This window comes from Lacerta agilis, chromosome Z (genome assembly GCF_009819535.1).
Source record: "Lacerta agilis isolate rLacAgi1 chromosome Z, rLacAgi1.pri, whole genome shotgun sequence".
Lineage (NCBI taxonomy): Eukaryota > Metazoa > Chordata > Lepidosauria > Squamata > Lacertidae > Lacerta > Lacerta agilis.
Window position 1 is genome coordinate 21,208,021 of NC_046331.1, and position 24,349 is coordinate 21,232,369.

At 42.4% G+C, this 24,349-nt stretch overlaps 1 protein-coding gene across 2 annotated transcripts in view; it reads right to left on the reverse strand.

Annotated features, from left to right (window-relative positions):
- Window positions 1-24,349, reverse strand: part of LOC117039832 (vascular endothelial growth factor receptor kdr-like) — a 190,464-nt gene that overhangs the window by 90,492 nt on the left and 75,623 nt on the right. For both annotated transcript variants that reach the window (XM_033137080.1, XM_033137079.1), the window contains exons 4-9: window positions 22,163-22,287; window positions 18,636-18,798; window positions 17,579-17,715; window positions 14,998-15,163; window positions 9,492-9,609; window positions 8,960-9,138 (exon numbers count right to left, since the gene is read on the reverse strand). In XM_033137080.1, coding sequence (XP_032992971.1) covers window positions 8,960-9,138; window positions 9,492-9,609; window positions 14,998-15,163; window positions 17,579-17,715; window positions 18,636-18,798; window positions 22,163-22,287 — 888 coding nt within the window. The remainder of the gene's footprint in view (window positions 1-8,959; window positions 9,139-9,491; window positions 9,610-14,997; window positions 15,164-17,578; window positions 17,716-18,635; window positions 18,799-22,162; window positions 22,288-24,349) is intronic.

Sequence of the window (24,349 nt, forward strand, 5' to 3'; positions counted from 1 at the left end):
TAGAATGCTACTAGCCCAGAGATGGAGGGAAGGAGAAATGCCAACAAAAGAAGAATGGCAGATGGAACTGATGGAGTATGCGGAGATGGTGAAACTGACGGGGAAGATCCGAAGATCAATTATTTTCTAAAGACTGGAAAAAATTTGTAATTTATTTAAAAGACCGTTGTAAACAGTTAAAATCTTTGGCAGGGATGTAATGACACTTGCAATGTGGAATTATTTATGGTAATGGTGGTCATATAATAGATGTATAATGATAAAAGATGCAGCAAATTTTAACTTAAACATGGAACCCATGGAGGGAGGGAAGGAGGTCCAAAGGTTCAAAAGAACCTTTTTAATTTTAATGTTTGAAATGGTTATGTTTCATATGTATAAAATTATCAAAATCCCAATAAAATTCTATCTATCTATCTATCTATCTATCTATCTATCTATCTATCTATATGAAATACACGGAGGTTGCTGCCAGCTGGTGTTCAGCTAGATAGACCAATGGTCTGACTCAATATAAGGCAGCTTCCTCTGTGTATATAAGCAAAATGGATTCTTTAGTATCTCCTTGCTGTGGCTGATGTGTAGCAACGGCCCATTTTTAACGAATTCCAAGATCTAAAAATAACTTGAGTTGCACTTTAAAAATCATGCATCTCCAACACAAATTTAATAAGACAAGGACTGTGAAATGAAGCTGCTTTTACAAAAAGAATATTTCTTTAAAAGTGTGGTGGTGGTGGTGGTGAGATACAACCTACCACATCCATCTGGTGTGAATTCAGAGCTTACTAAGTAGAATCATAGAGTTGGAAGAGACCACAAGGGCTATCCAGTCCAACCCCCTGCCAAAAGCTAATGCAAGGTGAATGGGTGTACCAACATTTTCAGGCACAGAAGAAACACATTGCCACAAATAGCAAATGTATGGATTTAGCATGTTGGAGGAATGAAGCACCAAGCATACAGAGGTGCAACCAGTTCTCTGGCAACGTTCATTTCAGCCCATGACCCCCAAATCCAAGCTAGGATGTTGTTGTTGTTGTTTAGTCGTTCAGTCGTGTCCGACTCTTTGTGACCCCATGGACCAGAGCACGCCAGGCACGCCTATCCTTCACTGCCTCTCGCAGTTTGGCCAAACTCATGTTAGTAGCTTCGAGAACACTGTCCAACCATCTCATCCTCTGTCGTCCCCTTCTCCTTGTGCCCTCCATCTTTCCCAACATCAGGGTCTTTTCTAGGGAGTCTTCTCTTCTCATGAGGTGGCCAAAGTACTGGAGCCTCAACTTCAGGATCTGTCCTTCTAGTGAGCACTCAGGGCTGATTTCTTTGAGAATGGATAGGTTTGATCTTCTTGCAGTCCATGGGACTCTCAAGAATCTCCTCCAGCACCATAATTCAAAGGCATCAATTCTTCGGCGATCAGCCTTCTTGATGGTCCAGCTCTCACTTCCGTACATTACTACTGTGAAAACCATAGCTTTAACTATACGGACCTTTGTCGGCAAGGTAGGATAGCAAATGCCAAAACTGTTTTGACAATAGTCTGTTGATAACTTTGACGAAAGTAGAAAACTGTTCCATCTCCTTTTCAGCAAGTAAGTATGACTGTTAGGCACTTTTGTAGCAAAGGGTTTATTGCTGTAATTAATTTCCAGTTAACATGTGTGCCATGCTATCAAAAATCTGATGGTGGTTTACAGATGCATGCCCACTGCCTGATGACAGCAGCACTGGGAGGTGGGCAAGATTACATGTGCGAACCGACGATCACAGGTCAAAAACTGCAGATGGGCCTCAACTCACATAAAATGGAATCAGTTTGCCTGTTTGTGTGCAAATCACCAAATGATGAATAAAGAAGTGATGAAAAGTTCAGCTGACAGTCATGCATGTGTAGACAGGCCCTCTGTGCATATTTTCATGCTGTGTGAAATGATAACAAGGCTGCTGAGCAGTGGGCAGAGCATGAAGGGAGTTGAAGGAAAGGAGGAGGAGTATCGGGGGGTATGGAAAATTATTCCATCATCAAAGACATCCAACAACTTCTTCCTCCACTCCCACATTTCCTAGCTCCATCTGCCAAATCACAGAATAGCGTCAGCTCAGGCTTACTGAGTCTGCAGGTGTCTCTTGCAGGGTACCCTGCTAGCGTTACAACTCTAGCCAGACAAAGAACTCCAGTGATGCAGCGGGGTAATAGACTTGCCAAGTGATTAACCAGAAGTGTGTTTCTGAACACAATGATACAGTTCCTCTTTTTTCAGAAGGGGGCAATGTGTAAGGAGTGATCGACACCTGGCACCAACACTGTTATATTTCTGGCACTAGGCAAAGGTATTTTAGCTTCGCCTGTTATTTAAACAGGAACAAAGGATGCTGCTTTACACTGTTGGTCCACTTAGCTCAGTACTAGGTGGGCTGTCCAATTTGACTGGCAACCGCTCTTCAAGGTACCAGTCTGGGGTCTGTCCAGGGACCTGCTGCTAAGATACAGCCCTCCTTATTCCAGCATTTCAATTACCTTTTTGTATTTTGTCTTGGTTTTGTAAACTATTCTAGAAGCTCAGCTGAATAAGAGAAAAACCACAGTTGCTGTGCCTCTAATGCAATAGTGGAAACCTGTGGCTCTCCAGCTGTTGTTGGACTCAGCATGGCCAATGGTCATGGATGGTGGGAGCTGTAGTCCAGCAACATCTGGAGGATTTCCACCCTTGCTCTAACAGCAGTGCGAGCAGCAGGAAACAGCCGGTGATCATCTTTTTCTCCAAGCTGTGAAAAGCATTACTAGCCAATGTCTGCATGTTAAATTTTTGTTAAAGGCAGAGGAATATGTGTGGGTGTTACCAGCCTTTCAAAATACAACAGCTGCCTCTCCTTGCACATTCCTCCCTCCCAAGCCACCCTCTTGCCACAACTAAGGATAGATTAAACCTTTGGAGTTTGTCAATTGCAAATTCACACTCTTCAAACATACTAAACATGCAATGTCAAGTGTTACCCTTGTCTTTGGGGTAAAGTGTTAAAGGGCTTCAGGTGTGCTTTGATGAAAGGTGTAAAAGCTGACCTGAATAACAAAAGAATTTCCCCAGTGCTCCACTTTATAGAAGAATCAAGGAAGGGTGTTTTTCCCCTCCCTTGTTTTATACCTTTCAAATTTATTGGTTTTACGCCACAAAACTCTATGGCCTTAAAAGAGGATTGGATAAATTCATGGAAGATAAGGCCATCAATGGCTACTAGCCATGATGGAGGCTATGCTCTGCCTCCAGTCAGAGGCAGAAATGCTTTTGAATACCAGTTTCTGGAAACTGAAGGAGTGGAGAGTACTCTTGCTCCTGGGTCTTTCTTGCTGGTTTCCCAGAATGGGCTTCTGGTTGACCACTGTGAAAAGAGGACGCTGGACGAGATGAGCCATTGGCCTGATCCAGCAGACCCTTCTTATGCTCTTATTCCTTGTCCGAAACCCTTGGAGAGCTGCTGCCAGTAATTGCACACAGAAGCATCTTTTAAAAAAACCTACACCTGGTATTGCAAAAACTTGCATTGTCTGCTTCATCAGATGCAGTAACACTAACTAATCGGGGCTTTCTTCCAATTTTAAATAGCAGGTGCGTTGCATTGCACTGTATGGTTTCAATCACTGGTTTCATTTTATCAAATGGGTTTACATATAAATATAATGCAATAGATGTAAACCAATTTGATAATTTGTTGTAAAAGTGAAAAACATTATAGAAGTTTCCTAAATAAACATATTAACAACTTTTTAAGAAACATCAAATTCTGCTGAATATTCAGATTTTATAATTTGGATTTAGTGGCTGAAATATCAACACCCACCCACCCACCACAAAATTGAAACTTAAATTTTGAAGTCAAATCCGAAAGTTTATTGGGTTGCTTTTTGCAACTCTTCAAAAGGATGTTTTCTGACTGATGAGTGAAGGTATCACAAATATCTGCCAATTTTTATTACAAGTCCTCTGCTGCAGAGCAGAGAAGACAGTAAGATGGCTGCAGTCTGTTTGTTCCATTTTGTAAAATGGCTCAACAAAGTTTCCAATTGTTTTACAAACTGAGAATAATATACAGCTAGCTTCAACTGAAATGCTGCCGTTCCACAAAGCCTTGGAGAAGACCCAGAATATTCTGTTTATTTGTTCTAGGGTGAGAATTAAAAATACCCTTACCAGACCATAAGTAGTTTTTAATCCTCCCCCACCCACCTTTGCTTTGTACTCAAGTCTGGAGTAACCATTTTCTCCCATGTCCCCCCCCCTTTCCATTCTTGGCTCACTAGTATGTATAGTTGCCAGCTGTTTGTTAAGATTCCCTTTTGTTCACTCTCTCCCCTCTTCTCTAATATTTCATGACATTTGCTGCCTGAAACTTTGGCTCTCTACAAGAATTTAATCCAACAAAACAAAAACACAGCAACCCACCAGCTTCTTGGACAGCTCTTGATATGCAAACATATAAAGGAAGAATGGGTTTATATATATAAAAAGGGGGTCCAGCGGCCTCCGGGAGACTCAAAGAGACCTACATGCAAAGCAAGCAAGAGGGTTATATTCCTCATGCCAGATTAAATTCCATCTGTCTGTAGAGAGGGTTAGAAACATGGGTGGCCCAAGCATGGGGCCACAACATGTGTCTTTATACAGGAAGTTTAAGGGGGAACGGACTTTGCAACAACTCTTACATTTACAGATCAGTGAATCTATCAATTCTGGTTTACTCAGTTTCTCACATTCCAACTGCAAGTCCAGTTTGCCTCATTTCCATATAAACTTGTAACTTCTTTTATATTTTTGTAAAAGTCCACACAAAACTTTGGCTGTTTCTCCTCATATATGCAAACAACGCCCCCTCCATTATTATAACAATCCATCAAGTGCTTATTACTGTGGATCAAACAATATATAAAATATAAAATGCAAAATCAGAGTGTCTGTAGGGCCAATGGTTATTTATTACTACTGACAAGCTAGGAACTAACAATCGTAAGGCTGAGAGATGTGGCAACATCTAGATATTTGCCATTATAAGAGAACAAGTGAGTTCCAGCACCTCTTTTTTCTAGAAAAATAGCACTGAATAAAACATATCCATTATAGTAAAAGTAGTCCTCAATAACCCTCTCTTCCATGAATTTGTCTACTATTCTTCTAAAGTCATCCAAGTTGGTAGCCAGCACTATATTATATATTATATTTATTATTACGGCCATTGGCCCATCATACAACAAATTCTCAAGACAACATATAAATACACTTAAAACTTCCAGCTTTAAAACATCCAAAGACTTGGGAAGATGCAGTACAGTACAATACAGTGAATTTGCGAGATAAAACATTCCCTCTGTTCAGAAATATGTACAGGACATGATTATGGTATCGCATAATTGCATCGTGGATCATAATTTAAAAGGGTTATCCGAGCCGCACGGAAGTCCGTTTTTCTTTTTTAGGGATAGGGCGCTGATCAGAAATCTAGCAACCGAAAGTGGCCAGCACTATATGCTGTGGGACTGAACTGAATAGTTTAACTATAGGCTATGTGATTAAGTACCTCATGTTGTCTAGGATCATTCAAGAAACCCCTTCATTAGATGGTAAATTGTGCAATACGTTCTTTTCAGCACCTGAAGACATTCTTATTTAGACAGGCCTGCCCATAAATTTCCAAGTTTGTATGAGTTTTAATTTGTTTTTAGCCTGTTCTATTGTGGTTTAAACTTTTTGTATGTTTTAAATTATGCTTGTAAAATTATTGGGGTGGGGTTATTGTTGCCTTTATCAGTATTAATTCTGTGCCTTTATTTCAGATCTTCTTGAGATTTATGTGGAAATAGTTTAATCTGGTTGTGTACTTTTGATGTTTTATTTATTGTTTATGACTACTTTTGTTATGTTTGTAATTATGTATTTTTTTCAATGTTGTAGGCTGCCTTGTGCATGGTTTGAACTATGGAAAGGTAGCATACAAATGAAATTAAGTATGCATGCATACTTGTACTTTTTATGTACTTTTTCATCTTTTTTTTTGTAAACCGCTTTGAGCATTTTTTTTACAATCAAGTGATGCATAAATTTTCTCCAAGGTTTGCCATGTCAAAATGTTGTAGTGACACTAAAAGCCACATCTGAGAGGACTTACAAGTACTTAAAGGATCCACCAATAATGATGCAGACCACACTTCCAGATATTTTGGACTACAACTCCCATAAGTCCCAGACAGCATGACCAATGGCAAGGAGTGTTTACAACTGCTATTGAGCAACATCTGGAGATCCGTAGGTTACCCCAGCTTCCATACTACATAAATATGGAAGCACTGCATGCTAGGTGCACACAGGGGGCAGGAAATATGTCGATTTCAGTCTCCCTCAGCATCTCATTTTTCCAACCTTAAGTTCCGTTCTCTACATTTCCACATCACTGTGCAATTAATTTATCTTTTAAAAAGTTCTCATGAAAAACCACCAGCATTTTAGTTTAAATTTTTCCTAATATACTGTTTGTGTGCAATTTCGCCTAATGCACAAACACACACATAAGGAGCCACCCTATTTGTCTGATTGTAAACTTTTAGAACTGCTTTTAATATTGCATTTTTATATTGCTGTAACACGTCCTAGGACCTTGTGGTGAAAGGTGGGCAAGGAATATTGTTACTCCTCTTAAAGCTCCTTCTTTGACCCACTTCTACAACTGGAGGATGTCACTATATGTTGTAGTGGTCAGTGTAAAGTAGAGAGGAGTTTCAAGAATTTGGAACATCATGATGTCAGGAAATTACCGGTAGTCAGTTCTAGCAAACATTATACAGCAGCAGGGCAGGAAGATTCTGTGAGCCTCGTGTTGCAATAGTCACATATGTGTTTACATCACGGTTAGTTTATCCCCAACAAAACTGTTTAGGGGGAGGGGAGGAATGCGTCCGCATTCATAACAAGAATAGTCATATTGCTATTCTTTTTATTTCTATTACGATTACTGTAAGTCACATCACAGGGAAAATAAATCAACACCAGATATTCCTTGTCATATCATCTTTTTTGGAGGAGCAATCTGTTGCTAAAACTTATGAAGCACCTGTTGTTTATTTCTCTCCTGCCCTCTACGTGGAGAAATACTTTCTCAGTATATGAATTATCAGCATTCTTTGAGCTGGAATGGCTGCGATAAGCAACATATTTACAATAATTGCAATAATGATCCCAGTTTAATTCATACCACCATGTTGATGCATGACAAAAGAACAACAGAGAGCACTTGGGCATGAAATCGTAAACAAATACAAATACAAAAAGCTTGCAAAAGCATTAACGGAGATGAATTGAATGGATTGTAGCCAGCACACAAGAAACCCTTTTGTCAACTGCCTGTGAATTTCATGCCAACTGATTTGTGTTTGCATCCCTAGTTACGGACAGTCAATTCTTTAACTAGAAAATAATTCTGCCTTGCACACAACAGCATTTGTACACATACAAAAAAACCCGTTAGCCATAATCCACATGCCATCCAACCAACACTAAACAAAGCCATGATACAAAATGTTGATATATCAAAATCAAACGGGATTTCTTGCCCTGAAAAACTTTGATGGAAAAAACTTTGGCAGCAGAAATACAAGCACTGCAACACACCTGCAAATAAGGCCCCCAGCCCTATGAGATGCTGAATTAAAACAGAAGCTCAAAATAATGGACATAGCAGACCCTGACTTTCTTGTGTAATGAATTTATTTGTCAATGTGTTAGTCGCTTTTCTAGTTACTGAATTATTGAAGTGATATAAAACAATTTCAAAAACGCTACCCCAACATTAAAAGCCATGCAGTGGTGTCCAAATGAATTAGCTCACCCAAATTCCCAAAACCATCTTTTCCCAAAATCTATCAGATATTTCCTGGATACTGGGCTATACACTGGTGTCTGTATTTGGCATGCTATGGCAGAAGCGGTGGGAACCTTTTTCAGTTTGACAACCACACTGCCTCATGGGCAGCCTTCCAGAAACTGCGAGCCGGGGGAGGGGGGAGAAGCAAAAGTGGCTGGGGAAACAGATACAACTCTTTATTTATTTTTATTCCAGCCATGCAAAAGTCAGAGCTTTAGAAATCCGCACACCTCTCTGTCTAGGCAAGCAAGAGGCACCATAAAAGTTCAAAGACACCTTTCAGCCTGGCAAAAGCACTCAGGAGCAGGAGCAGTAAGCAGTGGGCCTGGGAAATCTTGAGGGCCAGATAGAGAGACCTATAGGGCCACATTGTCCCACTTGTCAATGCTTCATCCCCTTGTACATATATTCTGCCTGTCCTTCAAGGAGCTCAAGACAGCATATATGGTTCACCCCATCCCCATCTTATCTTCACAGCAACCCTGTGAGGTAGGTGAGACAGAGAGTGTGGGAATTGGCCCAAGGCCACCTAGTGAGCTTTACTGGAATTTGAACCTGGACCTTTCCAGTCCACACTTCCGCTTATCCCATGCCTAGACAGCATGAGTCCAAGCAGTTTTCTACTTGCCCCATACTTCGTAGGCATGGGCCTGAGAAGTTTCGGCTATGCACCGCTGCTTTGCCCTGGAAAACTTGCTCTGTAGCTCTAATTCGGAAAACCCAATTGCCAATTGTTCCGTTTTAGCGCTAAACTGAGGGTTTCCCCAGGGGACAGTGTTGGGTCAAAGGCAACTGTGCATGGAGTCCTAAGTCCAGCACTCTAACCACTACAGCACACGAGCTCTGTGTCATTTAGTATACTGAAATAATGATAGTAATAACAGCTATTGCAGCAGGAGCAGGCAGCTCCTTGGATATACGCCACATGTTTGTACGTCAATTATAAAAAGCATTTGACAAAAAAACAAAACTGCTTGCCATACTTCTTTGCCCTGGAAACCAGAAACAGAGGAATAAGCTGGTTAGTTATTTAGGTCTAATAGTTGCTTACCTAATACATCCAGCTCGACAGTGTGTTGTTCATGGAGATTATGCTTAGTGTTGCTCAGGGTTATGGTGTAATTCCCAGCATGCTTTGGTTTCACGTCCCTTATGATAAGCCTGTACTTCACTGGATCTAGTTCATAGCAGTCACTGTTCGAATTGGTCAGCTTCTTGCCATCCTTGTACCTATAATGCCCAACAAGAAAGATACCAATTGAAATACAGAGGGGAAACAAGGGCAATCCCATTATAGGGTTACTGAGACTTATTCTTTTTATTCTTTATTAAAATGACTTCTATGCAACCCCTTAATTAAAGTTTTCTGGGCAATGTACACAAAAATGGTTCAAAACAAACAAGGGATTGGGAATACCAAATGCCAAATAAAACACACCACAGCACAGATTTAAGCACTACAATTAAGCACAGACAAGCCTGAGTAGACCTGCAAAGAACTGCTGTTAGATTGTTGTGCTTTCCTCAACCCCCTGCATCAGAATTTTCCTTCTGTCAATTCAAAGCACCTCCTTGGTTCTTACCAGGTCACTATAGGGCGGGGGACAGCTTGAACCTTCCAAGACAATTTCAACATCTTTTGCCCTTCGATAACTTCATAGGGGTTGATTTTCTTAAAGGAAACTTTGATGAAAGCTTCCCCTTAAAATAAACAAGAAAAAATGCAGGCATGAATCTCAAATTTGCTTTTTTTGCAAAACAATAACAACGCAACAGATAATAAAAGCTGTGGAACAGAATGCAAGAGTCCCACAAGTAGAAAGCAAGTAGGTGGACTGGCCAGCCAGAAGTTAGCATAAAGTAAGAACAGGAAATGATGCTGCCATTTGAAACATGTGCTTCATTTTGTAATAAATTTAAACCTGCAGTTGATTTTGATCCCTAAAGGACACATGCTCAAACTATTTGGAGAGAGGAATTTACAACATCTGCCTTCCCCACCTTCTGTTGAGCTTTTACCAGCTCCAATGTTCAATATCACTTGGTGGCAGTAGCCATAAGATGTGGTGTTATGACTTCCTGGGTGCTGGGTTTTCCACTGCAATGCACAGAGCAGTAGAAAGAGCCATGGTGGCTTCAGGGCACTATAAGGATGGAGGCCCCTCCCCTCATGGTTGTGTTTTAGTTGAGTGCAGGGATTGTAGTGCAGGGAATGGGTGCCTCTAGCAATTTCGGGTTATTATTTCTTCCCATCTAATGCTCAGTTCTCCACATTTCCACATCCGTTAGGAATAGTTTTTTGAAAAAGCAAATCCTTGTGGAAATTCACCAGCATTTGCAGAGTTTGCAAGCAATTTTGCCTAACAAACAGTTTCTTTGCAAAGCATTTTCCCATTATAAAATGCATTTTATATACTATTTTCACTAATTATGCATTTTTAAATGCATAGCTTACTTGAGTACATGCATTTTAAAAAAAAATACTTGGCTGGAGAATTGCATTGCAAGATTCAAAGAAGTGTGGATTTCAAAGGTTGTCTGTGTTTCAGTTCCCATATTGCAGTGTTGGCCAAACTTGGGTCTCCAGGTGTTTTTGGACTTCCCACCTTCCCTGACCATTGGCCTGTTAGCTAGGGATGGTGGGAGTTGTAGTCCAAAAACAGCTGGAGACCCAAGTTTGGCCAACACTGCCATATTGTTTCAGAAAGTGTGAATTAATTAGGTTTGCCTATAAATGTGAACTAGAGCAAATTTCTCCCCCATCGTTAGTGTGGTGCTGTTCCAAGGTAAGTGCATAAAATGGTTTGGGAAGTACCATAGTTAGAGTCTGGTCACTTTGCAGGTGGGAGCTGGAAACTGGTGTTTGATTACTAGGGTGAAAAGACAGATCCTCAGCTGTAGAGGATAACTCTATGAATGTGAACAAGTGATTAGGTGAAGGATGTCAGGCTTTTATTGATGTTGGTGGGGTCCTAGATTGGATCTGGTTTTAGTCTTGTAGCTAGGTTGCCAATTTTGTGGGGTTGTCTATTTGTATATGCTTCCAGGGGGTTGTTGCGACCAGTAGCTGATTATAATGAAGCACAGCAGGTTTGCAGTTGTGGGTGAGCCCAACAGCTGGAAAATATGTACAGGTGTAGTTTGATTGACCCCTTCATGGATCACTGCCTTGTCGTGGCGAAGGGGCTTGAATTACTCAGGGAAGCTATGGACAGGTCAAGATGGACAGGTCATAGTAGAGAGTTTGGACCAAACGTGATCCACCTGGAGTAGGAACTGGCAACCCACTCCAGTATCCCTGCCAAGAAAACTCCATGGACAAAGACAACAGGCATATAAAAGATATGACGCTGGAAGATGAGCCCCTCAGGTCGGAAGGCGTCCAACATGCTACTGGGGAAGAGCGGAGGACAAGTACAAGTAGATCCAGAGCTGATGAAGCGGCTGGGCCAAAGCCGAAAGGACGCTTGGTTGCGGATATGCCTGGAAGCGAAAGGAAAGTCCAATGCTGTAAAGAAAAGTATTGCATAGGAACCTGGAATGTAAGAACCATGAACCTTGGTAAGCTGGATGTGGTAAAAAGTGAGATGGCAAGAATAAACATTGACATCCTAGGCATCAGTGAACTAAAATGGACAGGAATGGGCGAATTCAGTTCGGATGACTATCATATCTACTACTGTGGGCAGGAATCCCGTAAAAGAAATGGAGTGGCCCTCATAGTCAACAAAAGAGTGGCGAAAGCTGTACTGGGATGTAATTTCAAAAATGATAGAATGATCTCGATGCGAATCCAAGGCAGACCTTTTAACATCACAGTAATCCAAGTTTATGCACCAACTACCAGTGCTGAAGAAACTGAAATTGATCAATTCTATGAAGACTTACAACACCTTATAGAAATGACACCAAAGAAGGATGTTCTTCTCATTATAGGGGATTGGAATGCTAAAGTAGGGAGTCAAGAGATAAAAGGAACAACTGGCAAGTTTGGCCTTGGAGTTCAAAATGAAGCAGGGCAAAGGCTAATAGAGTTCTGTCAAGAGAACAAGCTGGTCATCACAAACACTCTTTTCCAACAACACAAGAGACGACTCTACACATGGACATCACCAGATGGGCAACATCGAAATCAGATTGATTATATTCTCTGCAGCCAAAGATGGAGAAGCTCTATACAGTCAGCAAAAACAAGACCTGGAGCTGACTGTGGCTCAGATCATCAGCTTCTTATAGCAAAATTCCAGCTTAAACTGAAGAAAGTAGGAAAAACCACTGGGCCAGTAAGATACAATCTAAATCAAATTCCTTATGAATACACAGTTGAAGTGAAGAACAGGTTCAAGGATTTAGATTTGGTGGATAGAGTACCTGAAGAACTGTGGATGGAGGCTCGTAACATTATACAGGAGACAGCAACGAAAACCATCCCAATGAAAAAGAAATGCAAGAAAGCACAGTGGCTGTCCAAGGAGGCCTTACAAATAGCAGGGGAGAGAAGGCAAGCAAAATGCGAGGGAGATCTTGAAAGATACAGGAAATTGAATGCAGATTTCCAAAGAATAGCAAGGAGAGACAAGAGGGCCTTTCTAAACGAGCAATGCAAAGAAATAGAGGAAAATAACAGAATGGGAAAAACCAGAGATTTGTTCAAGAAAATTGGAGATATGAAAGGAACATTTCGTACAAAGATTACCACAATTAAGGACAAAAGTGGAAAGGACCTAACAGAAGCAGAAGACATCAAGAAGAGGTGGCAAGAATACACAGAAGAATTATACCAGAAAGATATGGAGATCTCATACACCCCAGGTAATGTGGTTGCTGACCTTGAGCCAGACATCCTGGAGAGTGAAGTCAAATGGGCCTTAGAAAGCCTCGCTAACAACAAGGCCAGTGGAAGTGATGATATTCCAGCTGAACTATTTAAAATTTTAAAAGATGATGCTGTTAAGGTGCTACACTCAATATGCCAACAAGTTTGGAAAACTCAGCAGTGGCCAGAGGATTGGAGAAGATCAGTCTACATCCCAATCCCAAAGAAGGGCAGTGCCAAAGAATGCTCCAACTACCGCACAATTGCACTCATTTCACATGCTAGCAAGGTTATGCTTAAAATTCTACAAGGCAGGCTTAAGCAGTATGTGGACCGAGAACTCCCAGAAGTGCAAGCTGGATTTCGAAGGGGCAGAGGAACCAGAGACCAAATTGCAAACATGCGCTGGATTATGGAGAAAGCTAGAGAGTTCCAGAAAAACATCTACTTCTGCTTCATTGACTACGCAAAAGCATTTGACTGTGTCGACCACAGCAAACTATGGCAAGTTCTTAAAGAAATGGGAGTGCCGGATCACCTCATTTGTCTCCTGAGAAATCTCTATGGGGGACAAGAAGCTACAGTTAGAACTGGATATGGAACAACTGATTGGTTCAAAATTGGGAAAGGAGTACGACAAGGCTGTATATTGTCTCCCTGCTTATTTAACTTATATGCAGAATTCATCATGCGAAAGGCTGGACTGGATGAATCCCAAACCGGAATTAAGATTGCCGGAAAAAATATCAACAACCTCAGATATGCTGATGATACTACCTTGATGGCAGAAAGTGAGGAGGAATTAAAGAACCTTTTAATGAGGGTGAAAGAGGAAAGCGCAAGATATGGTCTGAAGCTCAACATCAAAAAAACTAAGATCATGGCCACTGGTCCCATCACCTCCTGGCAAATAGAAGGGGAAGAAATGGAGGCAGTGAGAGATTTCACTTTCTTGGGTTCCATGATCACTGCAGATGGTGACAGCAGTCACGAAATTAGAAGACGCCTGCTTCTTGGGAGAAAAGCAATGACAAACCTAGACAGCATCTTAAAAAGCAAAGACATCACCTTGCCGACAAAGGTCCGTATAGTTAAAGCTATGGTCTTCCCAGTAGTACTGTACGGAAGTGAGAGCTGGACCATCAAGAAGGCTGATCGCCGAAGAATTGATGCTTTTGAATTATGGTGCTGGAGGAGACTCTTGAGAGTCCCATGGACTGCAAGAAGATCAAACCTATCCATTCTCAAAGAAATCAGCCCTGAGTGCTCACTAGAAGGACAGATCCTGAAGTTGAGGCTCCAGTACTTTGGCCACCTCATGAGAAGAGAAGACTCCCTAGAAAAGACCCTGATGTTGGGAAAGATGGAGGGCACAAGGAGAAGGGGACGACAGAGGATGAGATGGTTGGACAGTGTTCTCGAAGCTACTAACATGAGTTTGGCCAAACTGCGAGAGGCAGTGAAGGATAGGCGTGCCTGGCGTGCTCTGGTCCATGGGGTCACGAAGAGTCGGACACGACTGAACGACTGAACAACAACAAGTTTGATTGAAGTATAGGTGTGTTCTTGGATGTGGGATTTTGTGGGGGGTATTGGGTGAACGGAATCCTATTTTATGGATTTTGATGCTTTAATTGCTTTATATACTGTTTGTTAATTTTGTTCTTTATACGTGCTTTGTGAAAACTTTTTTTCTCTGATGGAAGGTGGTGTACACTTGAAATAACAACATTTAGGCAGCAGAGATATTTTCAAAATGCCCACCCTGAGCAAAGGAGGCCAGCTGTTGGAATGCATCATTCAGCTGCTCTCTTTGCAGATGGGTACTCTTTTAAACGGTTGAATCAATGAATTTCTCACAGTACATAATTAGTTCTTTTATGACACATACTGTTTGGGAACAACTGCTTTAGATCAAAGGCTCACGCACAGCCAAACAAAGATCTCCAAAGGGCAAATATCCCTTTCTGTACTATTCTTTTTTTAAAAGTGTGGTGCCTGTCAATGTAACAAGATGTCACACAAACCCCTGGAGTTTCTTGAATGCCGGCTGATGCAATCAGAAATATCGAGTGGTAAATCATTTCCTTGACTTTAGGCTGCATATATGTGTCAGTGAATGTTTGTGATGTTGATTATGATACTGTTGGGGGTCTGTGAAGTGCTGTAAACTGATTGCTGGAGTGGACAGGTGGACTCTGCCTCCACAAAAAGAAGTTACTACTTTCTAACCGGTATAGATAGATAGATAGATAAATAGATATCATACGTACTGTATACAGTGATGTTGGCCTCTGATTTTAATTGTGTTATATTGGCAATTATGCCTCTGCATACATACAACCCTCTGTTTTCCATTGTAACATTCTTGATGACCACATGAGAAGAAGCTTTATAGACTGACTCACTTCGGTCGTATATATTTTCAACCTTGGTTTCCTAAAGGGAGCAGAGTGGAGACAGAAAAAAAACCTGCTATGAGACCAGTTCCAAACAGCTCAAACAGAGAGTAGCACATATCCAGTCAAGAACATTGAACTACAAAGGCAAATGTTAGATTTCCTAAAAGTTTCCTCCTTAGAAAGCCATGAATCTAACAATGTAAAAGGATAAATCAGGTTCTGAAATGTGACTTTTACAAGCTCCACCCTCATGGAATTTTAGTGAACATGGATTATTGAAATTAAAAATTGGTAGTTAATCGCAAAATGGTATTCAGTCGCAATGGTATTTGGACCCTCAATATTAGTTCACCCCATTCCTATAACAATGACAGAGTTAACTACCAGTGATGGTGGTGCACTGCCATGTAGGATGGGGTAGAATCAAAATTCTGGCCAGAACCACAGTTTGGGAGGGAATTACCTCCTGAGTGGACACACAGGGCCTGCCACTTTCTGATGGGTTTGGGGCCTGTGTCTGAAATAGCATGAGAGGTGGACGTAGCATGTGCCTTTGTGTGTGAGATGCCTTGATGGTGGGAGCCAGGTGGTGCAATGACAACATAACTCTCCTTTGCTGTGCTGAAGACCTCAGAGCAAATTTGGCAAGGCTGAGCAGCACATCCAAAGGGCATCTATGAGCCATGCTAGATCTTCTGTCAGGTGTTCAAAAGCCTCTAGTGAGGGAAAGGGTGGTGGAACCATTACTCCATTTGCTCATCAGAAGCCTTAGGGCAGTGGTATCTCCAGGTCTTGCTGTCCGTGACCCAAATCCTCTAAGATGGAAAGGGAACAGGACTGTCTTACCCACAGGTGCTAGGGGTGTGGGGCACCCGGGCACTGGGCTCTCGGGGGCACCAGGCTGAGAGTCCGGGGCCCGAGAGTTGAGTCTAGGGAAGAGCCCACTCATCAGTCGGAGTGCCGCAGTGGGCTCTTCTGCTGCGGACAGCTCTGTGCCTCGAGTTCGGGGGCGACTGAGCCAGCGAAACACTGAGGCAGCCGGCTGGCTCCGCCCTCCTGCGTGCCTGGGACTGGGCAACCGGGGAGGGGGGGCCACCGGGTGGATCTTTGCACCCCGGTGCCGCATATGCTTAAGACAACCCTGAATGGGAATGACTGTAACAAAATTAGTATGTCAGGGGATTTTAATCCAGGCTTTATTTTTCTGCATACCCTCCCCACCCTCCTGACTAAAAACACAATCTTAGCAAACAACTCATCAGAATGGACTGTAGATTTGTGGTTTAATCTGCTATCTATGAGGGCGGTTTCACTACTCATACATATGAGGCTGTTCTCCTTTTTATTGTTTTAACATTGTAAAGATGCTTGAAGCAGCTCCAAAATACAGTACCTGTAGCACACAAGGTAAACATGCTTGTTAAAATGGTACAGGAAGTGACCTTATGCCACTTTCTGTATAATTCTATGCACAAAGGGCCATTGTACATACAATGTAACTCCATCACTATAAAATGGAGCAGCCATTTTTTTGTATGTAGAATGAACCGTTGTGCATAGAATTACACAATAAGTTGTTTCCTGTACCATTTTGAAAGATGTTTTCCATGCTGTGCAGCTGGTGTGCTGGGCTTTGAAGCTGCTCCAATAAGCTTTACAGTGTTAAAACAAGGAAACAGAGATTCACCTCATAAGTTACCCACATTTGTGCATGGTGGCGGGGTTATGGCTTTTTTCCTTTCTTTTTTAAGGATTTGTACAGAGTTATCCCCCCCCCCAAAAAAAATGCACACGGGAACAGAAAGGACATACTTTAAGACAGCCATGTATGGAACCAGAAGAGAATGGACTGAGGCAGATTTATCCATCCCTAGACACGATGCTGGATTCTTCCATAGAGCTTGGCTCAGTGGTAGAGCAGCTCCAGGTGGTCCTCACAGAGACACCTGTCTGAAACCCTCACAGATGCTGCCAGTCAGTGTAGACAATACTGAGCAAGATGGCCTCATAGTCTCACATTATATAAGACAGCTTCCTATATTCCTATGCACATTAGCTCTCTCTGCAAACATGCAGAATGTGTTATGCCTTTAAATTCACTCAGGATGTTCAGTGGAGCAGCCATAATCATTTTTCTCCCCATCAAAATGTACTACCGCCAACCCAAACATTTCTGTGCATTCCTAGCAATTCTGAACTGGTGCTAGAAAGCAGGCAGATGCTGTTGGGCTCCCCCAAAGTGGCAGTGGTCAGAGATGATGGCAGTCCAACAACATATCTGACATCATAATTTCTTTGACTGGATACTGAGCATTTGAATGCTTGCTCAAAAACTATTTGAGTAAGTGAGGCCAGAGATTGCTAGCAGACAACAAAACTTCTGACTGGAATCTTTTGCATTCAGCAGAACATATAACTGTCCCTGATTCGGGGACAGATGTGATTTACTCACAGTCCTTCCAGGAATTGTCCATACAAATTCAATGCGTCCATTGAAAAATGTCTCCGCTCTGCATTCCAGGTTAAGGTTGTCTCCAACCAGCAGCTTCTGGGGACTTGTTTTGAGAACCAGGTTCTGTATCCTTGTCTCTGGAAGAAATAGCAAGCCATATCCAATATCAAAATCCAAACAATGGCAGATGTCAAATGCAGGTTATCAAGTATTTGGCAAATATTATTATTTTTATTTCATAAAATTTATACACCTCCTGCTTCTTAAAAACAGCAACTCAAAGTTGCAAAAAAGATAATACAATTATCAATAAGAAAAATAGCCACAATTTAAGACTTCTGAAATGTTAAAATAACAAAATATTAAAAACAGATTAAAAATTGCTTTAGCTTTCTAAACTTCTGGGTAGGCTTGCCTAAATGAAAATGTTTTCAGCAGGTTTCCAAAAAAGTACAGTGAAGACACCTAACTGATATCAATAGCAGAGGCAGATTTAGGGTAGCATAACTGGTTCAGTCGCACAGGGTATGGAGCCCTGGGGGTGCCACAGGTGATGCCACAAATATGATTTAGAATGGAGTGTGAGTGGTAGGGGGCACCACATGTTGACATCACACAGGACCCCACTGAAATTTGTCCAAGATCTGCCACTGTCAATAGGCAGGGAGTTCCAAAGTGTAGGTGCTGCCACACTAAAAGATAATCAGCAAAATATCTGAGTATTTAAGCACCCTTCCCGAACTGGGTGTCCTCCAGATGTTTTTGGACTACAATTCCCATCAGTCCCAGTTGGAGTGCACCAGATTGGGGGAGGCTGACTTAAAGGATATCTGGAGAACTTCTGACACCAGGCCCTGCAAGGTAGAACTCTGGGCAGCATTTGTGGAAGCATCTTAATTTGACCTGTAATTGAAATCAGGGTTCACAAGCACTATGCTCCAGTGATGTCAGCAATGGAGTGCTGCTTTTCTGTGTCCGCCCTAAGGCAGTGCTGCTTACAATGAATACTGTACAGGATGGGATCTGCTTCTTCCTCGCATCCCTACAAGCTACTCACCTACTTTCTGTGGCACATAGTAGGATGTGTATTCGTCTCCCCTGACCGTAGCAACACACTTGAGCATGCCACTGAAGAACTCATAGGAGGGCAAAGTGACCACAAATCCTCTCTTGGGGTCCCATTCCATCTTCACAGACCTCACAGCACTGCTGGAAGGATGCTGAGGAAGATGAGAGGCAGATGTGATGCTACACCTGACATTCAAAACCACCCTAACAGTTATTCATTCATTCATTCATTCATTCATTTATACGTTTTACTCATGAATCACTTTTCATGAAACATCCCAAAGCGATTACCTATATATCATCAAGAACAAAAACATAGAAGCACAATTTCAAATCCAATGCAGATACACACTGTGGATAAGAACCTCTACTTAGGAGACTTGTTGAAAAAGCAAAAAATGATGAAAAGATCACAGGAAGGGGAGGGAGTTCCAAGGGGCAGATGCTGCCATGCTAAAAAAATATCTGATTCCCACATTGTACTGAACAGACCTCCTGATGGGATGGTATCTCCAAGAGGTGCTCCTGCAAAGGACAGAGATCATTCTGGGAGCTGTAATTTGTTTAGTGTGTTGAAAGTTGTTAGGAGGCCCCCTATTCCCCTCACAAAGCTAAAATTCTCAATAGTTCCCTGTGAGGAGGGACTGATTTTCCCTGTGATTGGGGATGGGAAGCCATTTTATAAAGTTGGCCAGTATCTGCATATGCTCACACACCCTTCTCTGTCCTCTACCCAGGCAAGACCTCAAGGATACAAATTCACTCAAGAGTGTGCATGCAAAGCAGCAAGGCAAGGGGGTGTGGCCTGAGGAGAGAACTAAAGGCCAAATGGAGAGAACTGGAGGGCCAGCTTCATTCAACACTCCTCATCCTTGTTCTGTATTATTAGCAGGGTTTTCCCCCATGGTGGTGAATAGCCAGAACGGCACCATGTGACACAACACAGCACCACATGCTTTGGTTGGTCCCTATTTAGTGAATGAATCAGCCTTCACAAAGAGTCATGCCCCTGCCCTCCTTTCTCCAGTGTGTTAAGTTTTATATTGGGGATGATGGGGATGTTGAAAAGGTTGGGTTTTAAGCTCAAACCAAAGAACTAATCGTGTGAAGTTAGGCTCTTTCCTTTAGCATTAGCAGTCTGCACACTTCCCCATAAATATTTAAAGGATATGGAGTGCAGTCATTTTAAAGTATAATGGAAACATAAGAAAGGTAATTTATGAGGGGGAAAGTACATTCCTACAGGAATAATACAATGGAATAGAGTTGAATATTACGGCTTTGTGCTTGAGTATCCCCCAGTGGTCAAGAAAAAGAATAGGAAGGAATATCTGCCTTTTTAAGATGGTCCCACATATTAAAGTTATTCATTATAATAAAATATTTTAACAACAACAACAACAAAAGGGTAGAATCTGTCCAACCACTTGAAAAGACCTTGTGGTATTTCCCCCTCTCTCTCCTGCAGCTTTATCACTGGCCAGTTATTAATTTTGGGTGAGGATATTCTAAATTCGTCCGATCAACGGACTCCTTCCTTCCGCGTCCCCTCAAACTTCCTCTGAGTACAGGAAGCAGCCAGCATGGCTCTACATGCTTCCAGCCCAGGCCAAAACAGCCACTATGGTATTTCCTTAAATGGGAACAGAACGAAGGCGCCCAAGGTAAACACTCGCTCACTCACACACCTCCATGAATAGGTTCATCATCTTTACTGAGGATGTCCGGGGGCACCTTCCTTTTGCGGTATGATTTCCAGCCCTGCCCATATGTCCCCTTTCAAGAGGAAGTGTAGAATATTTGGCCTAGATTTTGTAGCAGCTCAAAGTGGAAACATTTCATTTATCCACTCAAAAGGGTAGTAGGAAGAAGGTCACTTCAGTTCCAATAACAAGAAATGACCAGCTAGAAATCTGAGACAAAGCCAGGTAAAAGGAAGGTTAAGACTCTAAAAAATAAGGTATGTAATGCTCAGTTGCTCAAAGGTAGTCACAAGAAACCTTCTTATGCCACTGGTCAATATTAATCTTTGTACAGTTCCAGGGGCAGGGGAGAATTATTCTGGCCACGAACCAGAAGCACCACACAGGCATATGTCATCCCACCCTCTGGGTCCCTTCAAGCCAACAGTTTTTCAGTGGGATACAACTGGGAGGGTGATACCATGCAACTGTGCATCTGCTGCTCCTTCCTCTTACAAGAAGACCAAAGCAGATGGGATGCTGTCTGAAGAAACTGGTACTCTTTGCAAATATGCAAAACATAGTCCATGAGTTTTGCAAATTGCATATATGAAATTTTGGGAATGCAGCTGCCTTTTGCAGTTCAATGATTTAAATAGATGTAAGGCGGTGATTGCAGTTCAGCTGTGTATTGACATTATTTGCATTCTTTTGTAGGGACTATTGGGGTCTTCTTGCCTTTTGCATTCCTATGAAGAAACCCAGAAATGAAGCTCTAATTGGAAACTGTCTGTTGATGATGAAGTGCAGAGTGACTCCTCCTCTCACTTTTTTCATGTTATCTCACCCTGCCTTCAACTTAACTGGAGCCCATCCTGTACTTCAGAAATAATATTGTAAAGCTGGAAAGGTGCAGAAACAGGCAACCAACATGACCAAGTTCCTAACAACTCCTCTATGAAGAAACATTAGAATATCTGGGGCTTTCTAGTTTTGGCCTCATCTGCACTTTTGTTTGACATGTATTTTGATTGTATCCTGTCCCGATTAATTCTCCCAGATCTGAGGGCTTTTTTCATTGTTCTGTGGCTGTGCCTTGGGAAAATCCAATCCTACCTGCTAAATCAGATCTTATCAGATGCACAGAAAATCTGAGGAGGGATTTTGCTTAACCGAGTTAGATCAGATTTTCACAAGGCACAGCTGCGGAACAATGAGAAAAGTTCTCTGACTCAGGATAATTCATCAGCACACAATGCAATCAAAATACGGGTCAAGCAAAAATGTGGATGAGCCCTGAGAAAAAAAGGGCAAGTTAAGGGAGATAGGATACATGTGAGTAGAGTTATGGTATGGTATGGAGAAAGTGGCTAGAGAGACTCTTTTCTCCCTCTCTCAAAAAACTAGAAGCCAGAGAATTCTAATAAAGCTGGATGGTGGGAATGCAGACAAAAGAAAGTACTTAATCGCACAGCACATAATTAAACTATGGAATCTGCTTCCAGAGGCACTATCAATTTAGGATGCTTTCACACTAACTTGTTTGTACCATAAAGATTGTGTTTTTCTCAGTCTGGAATCATTCATGCTCATCCTCAGCATGCTGCTTTCAATCTAGGTTGATAGTGTTGTTTTCAAAAAGCTAAAGGGCTGGATCAGGAATAGCTAAAAATAGCTGAAGTGAGAACTGAAGCAAAACGGTATGATGGGTGACAAGTCCGTCAAATCCTATTCCAAGCAGCTACCAAGAATTGGATTACACCCATAATCTGGTTATGTCACTTGGGGAATTGATTATTTCCTCTTAGATGAGACTTAGAAAAAGTGTGCTCACCAGCAGGAGCGTTGGTGTGATATCCGGCGAGGTGACCCGGCAAGGCACGATCACTTCTGTAGCATTGTGTACGAAGATAACATCAGGAACACTTGGGCGGAAGTCTACAAAAGGCTGTGTGTTATCTGCGGAACACAGAGAAGATAAAGTTAGTTATGTGCCAGCCGGCAAGCTTGTTTGGTCATTAGTCAGATGCTCATGCAGGCAACTTTGGTGGTATTTCTCTCCTTTGTAATCTGTTCTTTTCTCCAAAAACAAAACAGCTCCTCGTTTTTCTCAACAGCAACCTTGTGAGATAGGTTAGACCAATGATCAGCAGCCATTTTAGGGCCATGGGTACATTTTTATTTGTGAGTGAGTGGTATGGGTGCCACTCCTTCTGGTCACTTTTCTTCCCGTCCCCTGAATCAGCTCCCACTCACCTCCTATGCAAGAAACAGGAAGGAAAAAAGTGAGCACACACACACATTCAATTTTTCAGGGGATCTGGATAAAGATCATAGTCACCAGTTGAATTAATCTGAGCCCTGAAAAGCATATAGGGTTGAATGAGGAAGTGGGAAAGAGCATCACTCTTCCAACTTCCTCCTTCCAATCCATGTACTTTTCCTGGGAGAAATGGTAACCACCCTTACCTGTACCATGACAAAGTGGGCAGTGAGTGGAGGCCTCAGAGGCTTTGTTGTAACCAGGGGAGGCCTCAAGGGTGCTTTTCTGCCCATGGGTGCCACACTGGCAACCCCTGGGTTAGAATGAAATAATGCTTGATTGAGCCTGGATCTGCCCAGTCTTAGCTTGTCACTCTACACTTTGCTGGCTTTCTGTGTGAGCAAGACGTCCACAGTGTCAGGACTGGAGTCTGTAGGAAGGCATGAACTGTCAACCTGTGCAGCTGCAGGCAAGGGCGCACCACCAACCAGCTTCAACCCAGAAGAAAGAAATGTAGAGGAAAAAGCCCCACCAGTCAAGGAAGCTTCTTTGCACCGATAGGCCAGAATGGGCCCTTAACCCATGTAAGAGTTTATGGATCCTGCTCACTGGTCTGGACAATGCTAATGCCACTTTTACAGGCTGTAGACTCACTTTTACCCCACATCACTTTTTGCTTTTGCTCAAAATAACAGAGACACAACTGCGATGAGTTTTCGCTTGTTTGTTTGTTTTGTTTTGTTTTTGCAATGAGCTTTTGAGACAAATCTGGTTGGAGGGTGGAATCTCAGCTTTGTAATGACCATGACACCACAGTTTATGCAGTTACAGATGTGAGGTGTCAAATGCTGTGTGTGGTGGGATCAGTTTCATGCCTTCCAACATTCCTCAGATGAAAATAGGAAAAATGTCTCACTCCCCCACCCCAAACTGACCCTCCTTGCATCCCCCCCCTCATCCCCCCTGACACAGACTATTTCCTAGCAGAGGAAGGGCAAGTGCCACCACCACTACAGCAATGGGACACAGCACCCACCCCCTTAGTCTGGATTTTAATTTGTTCTTTGAAAGATTTACAAAAATTAAAATGCACACCAATAGATAAATTTTAGAAAAGGGCAAAAAATGGATGGACAAAGCCTTAAAAAAATCAAGTCTCCTTGCACTCCACTGTGCTCCCCCTTTCTGGGGTAGCCCTGCCCTCCACTTGCCCCTCAGAGCCAGCACATCATATGGAGCTGTGCCTCAGTGGTGATGGCCTCTCCTCACCTTCTCTACATCAAACACTGCAAGCTACCCAAGAGAGGAGGCTGGCAGCAGTGGCCATGGAGACACAATGGGATGCTCCCTTGCTGCTGCTGCTGCTGCTGCTGCTGCTGCTGCTGCTGCTTGAGACAAGCATTGCCTCCTCCTCCTCCTTGAGCTCTTTGGTGGCAGCACTGGAGGGGGGAAAGGACATTCCAGAATCAAATCAGAAGATGGGGTGGCTTTCGTAATTCCAGGGCATCCCCTGGAAAATTGAGACACTTGGAGGGTATGCAATTTCAGCCAATGCAAACTGAGATGTTTGCAGCAATGTGGCTGTTCCTATGTCCCCTTGACTCCTGTTCCTCATTGTTAACAGAAGCTAGATGGTGAGGCCTGACCAGATTTAGAGATGCAAGAAGCATATCCAGGACATGATAAGCTGTGTTAGCTATGAACCCGCTGCAAACACACCTTTTCTTCGGAAGGTAGGGGGAGGACCTGGAGGAGCAA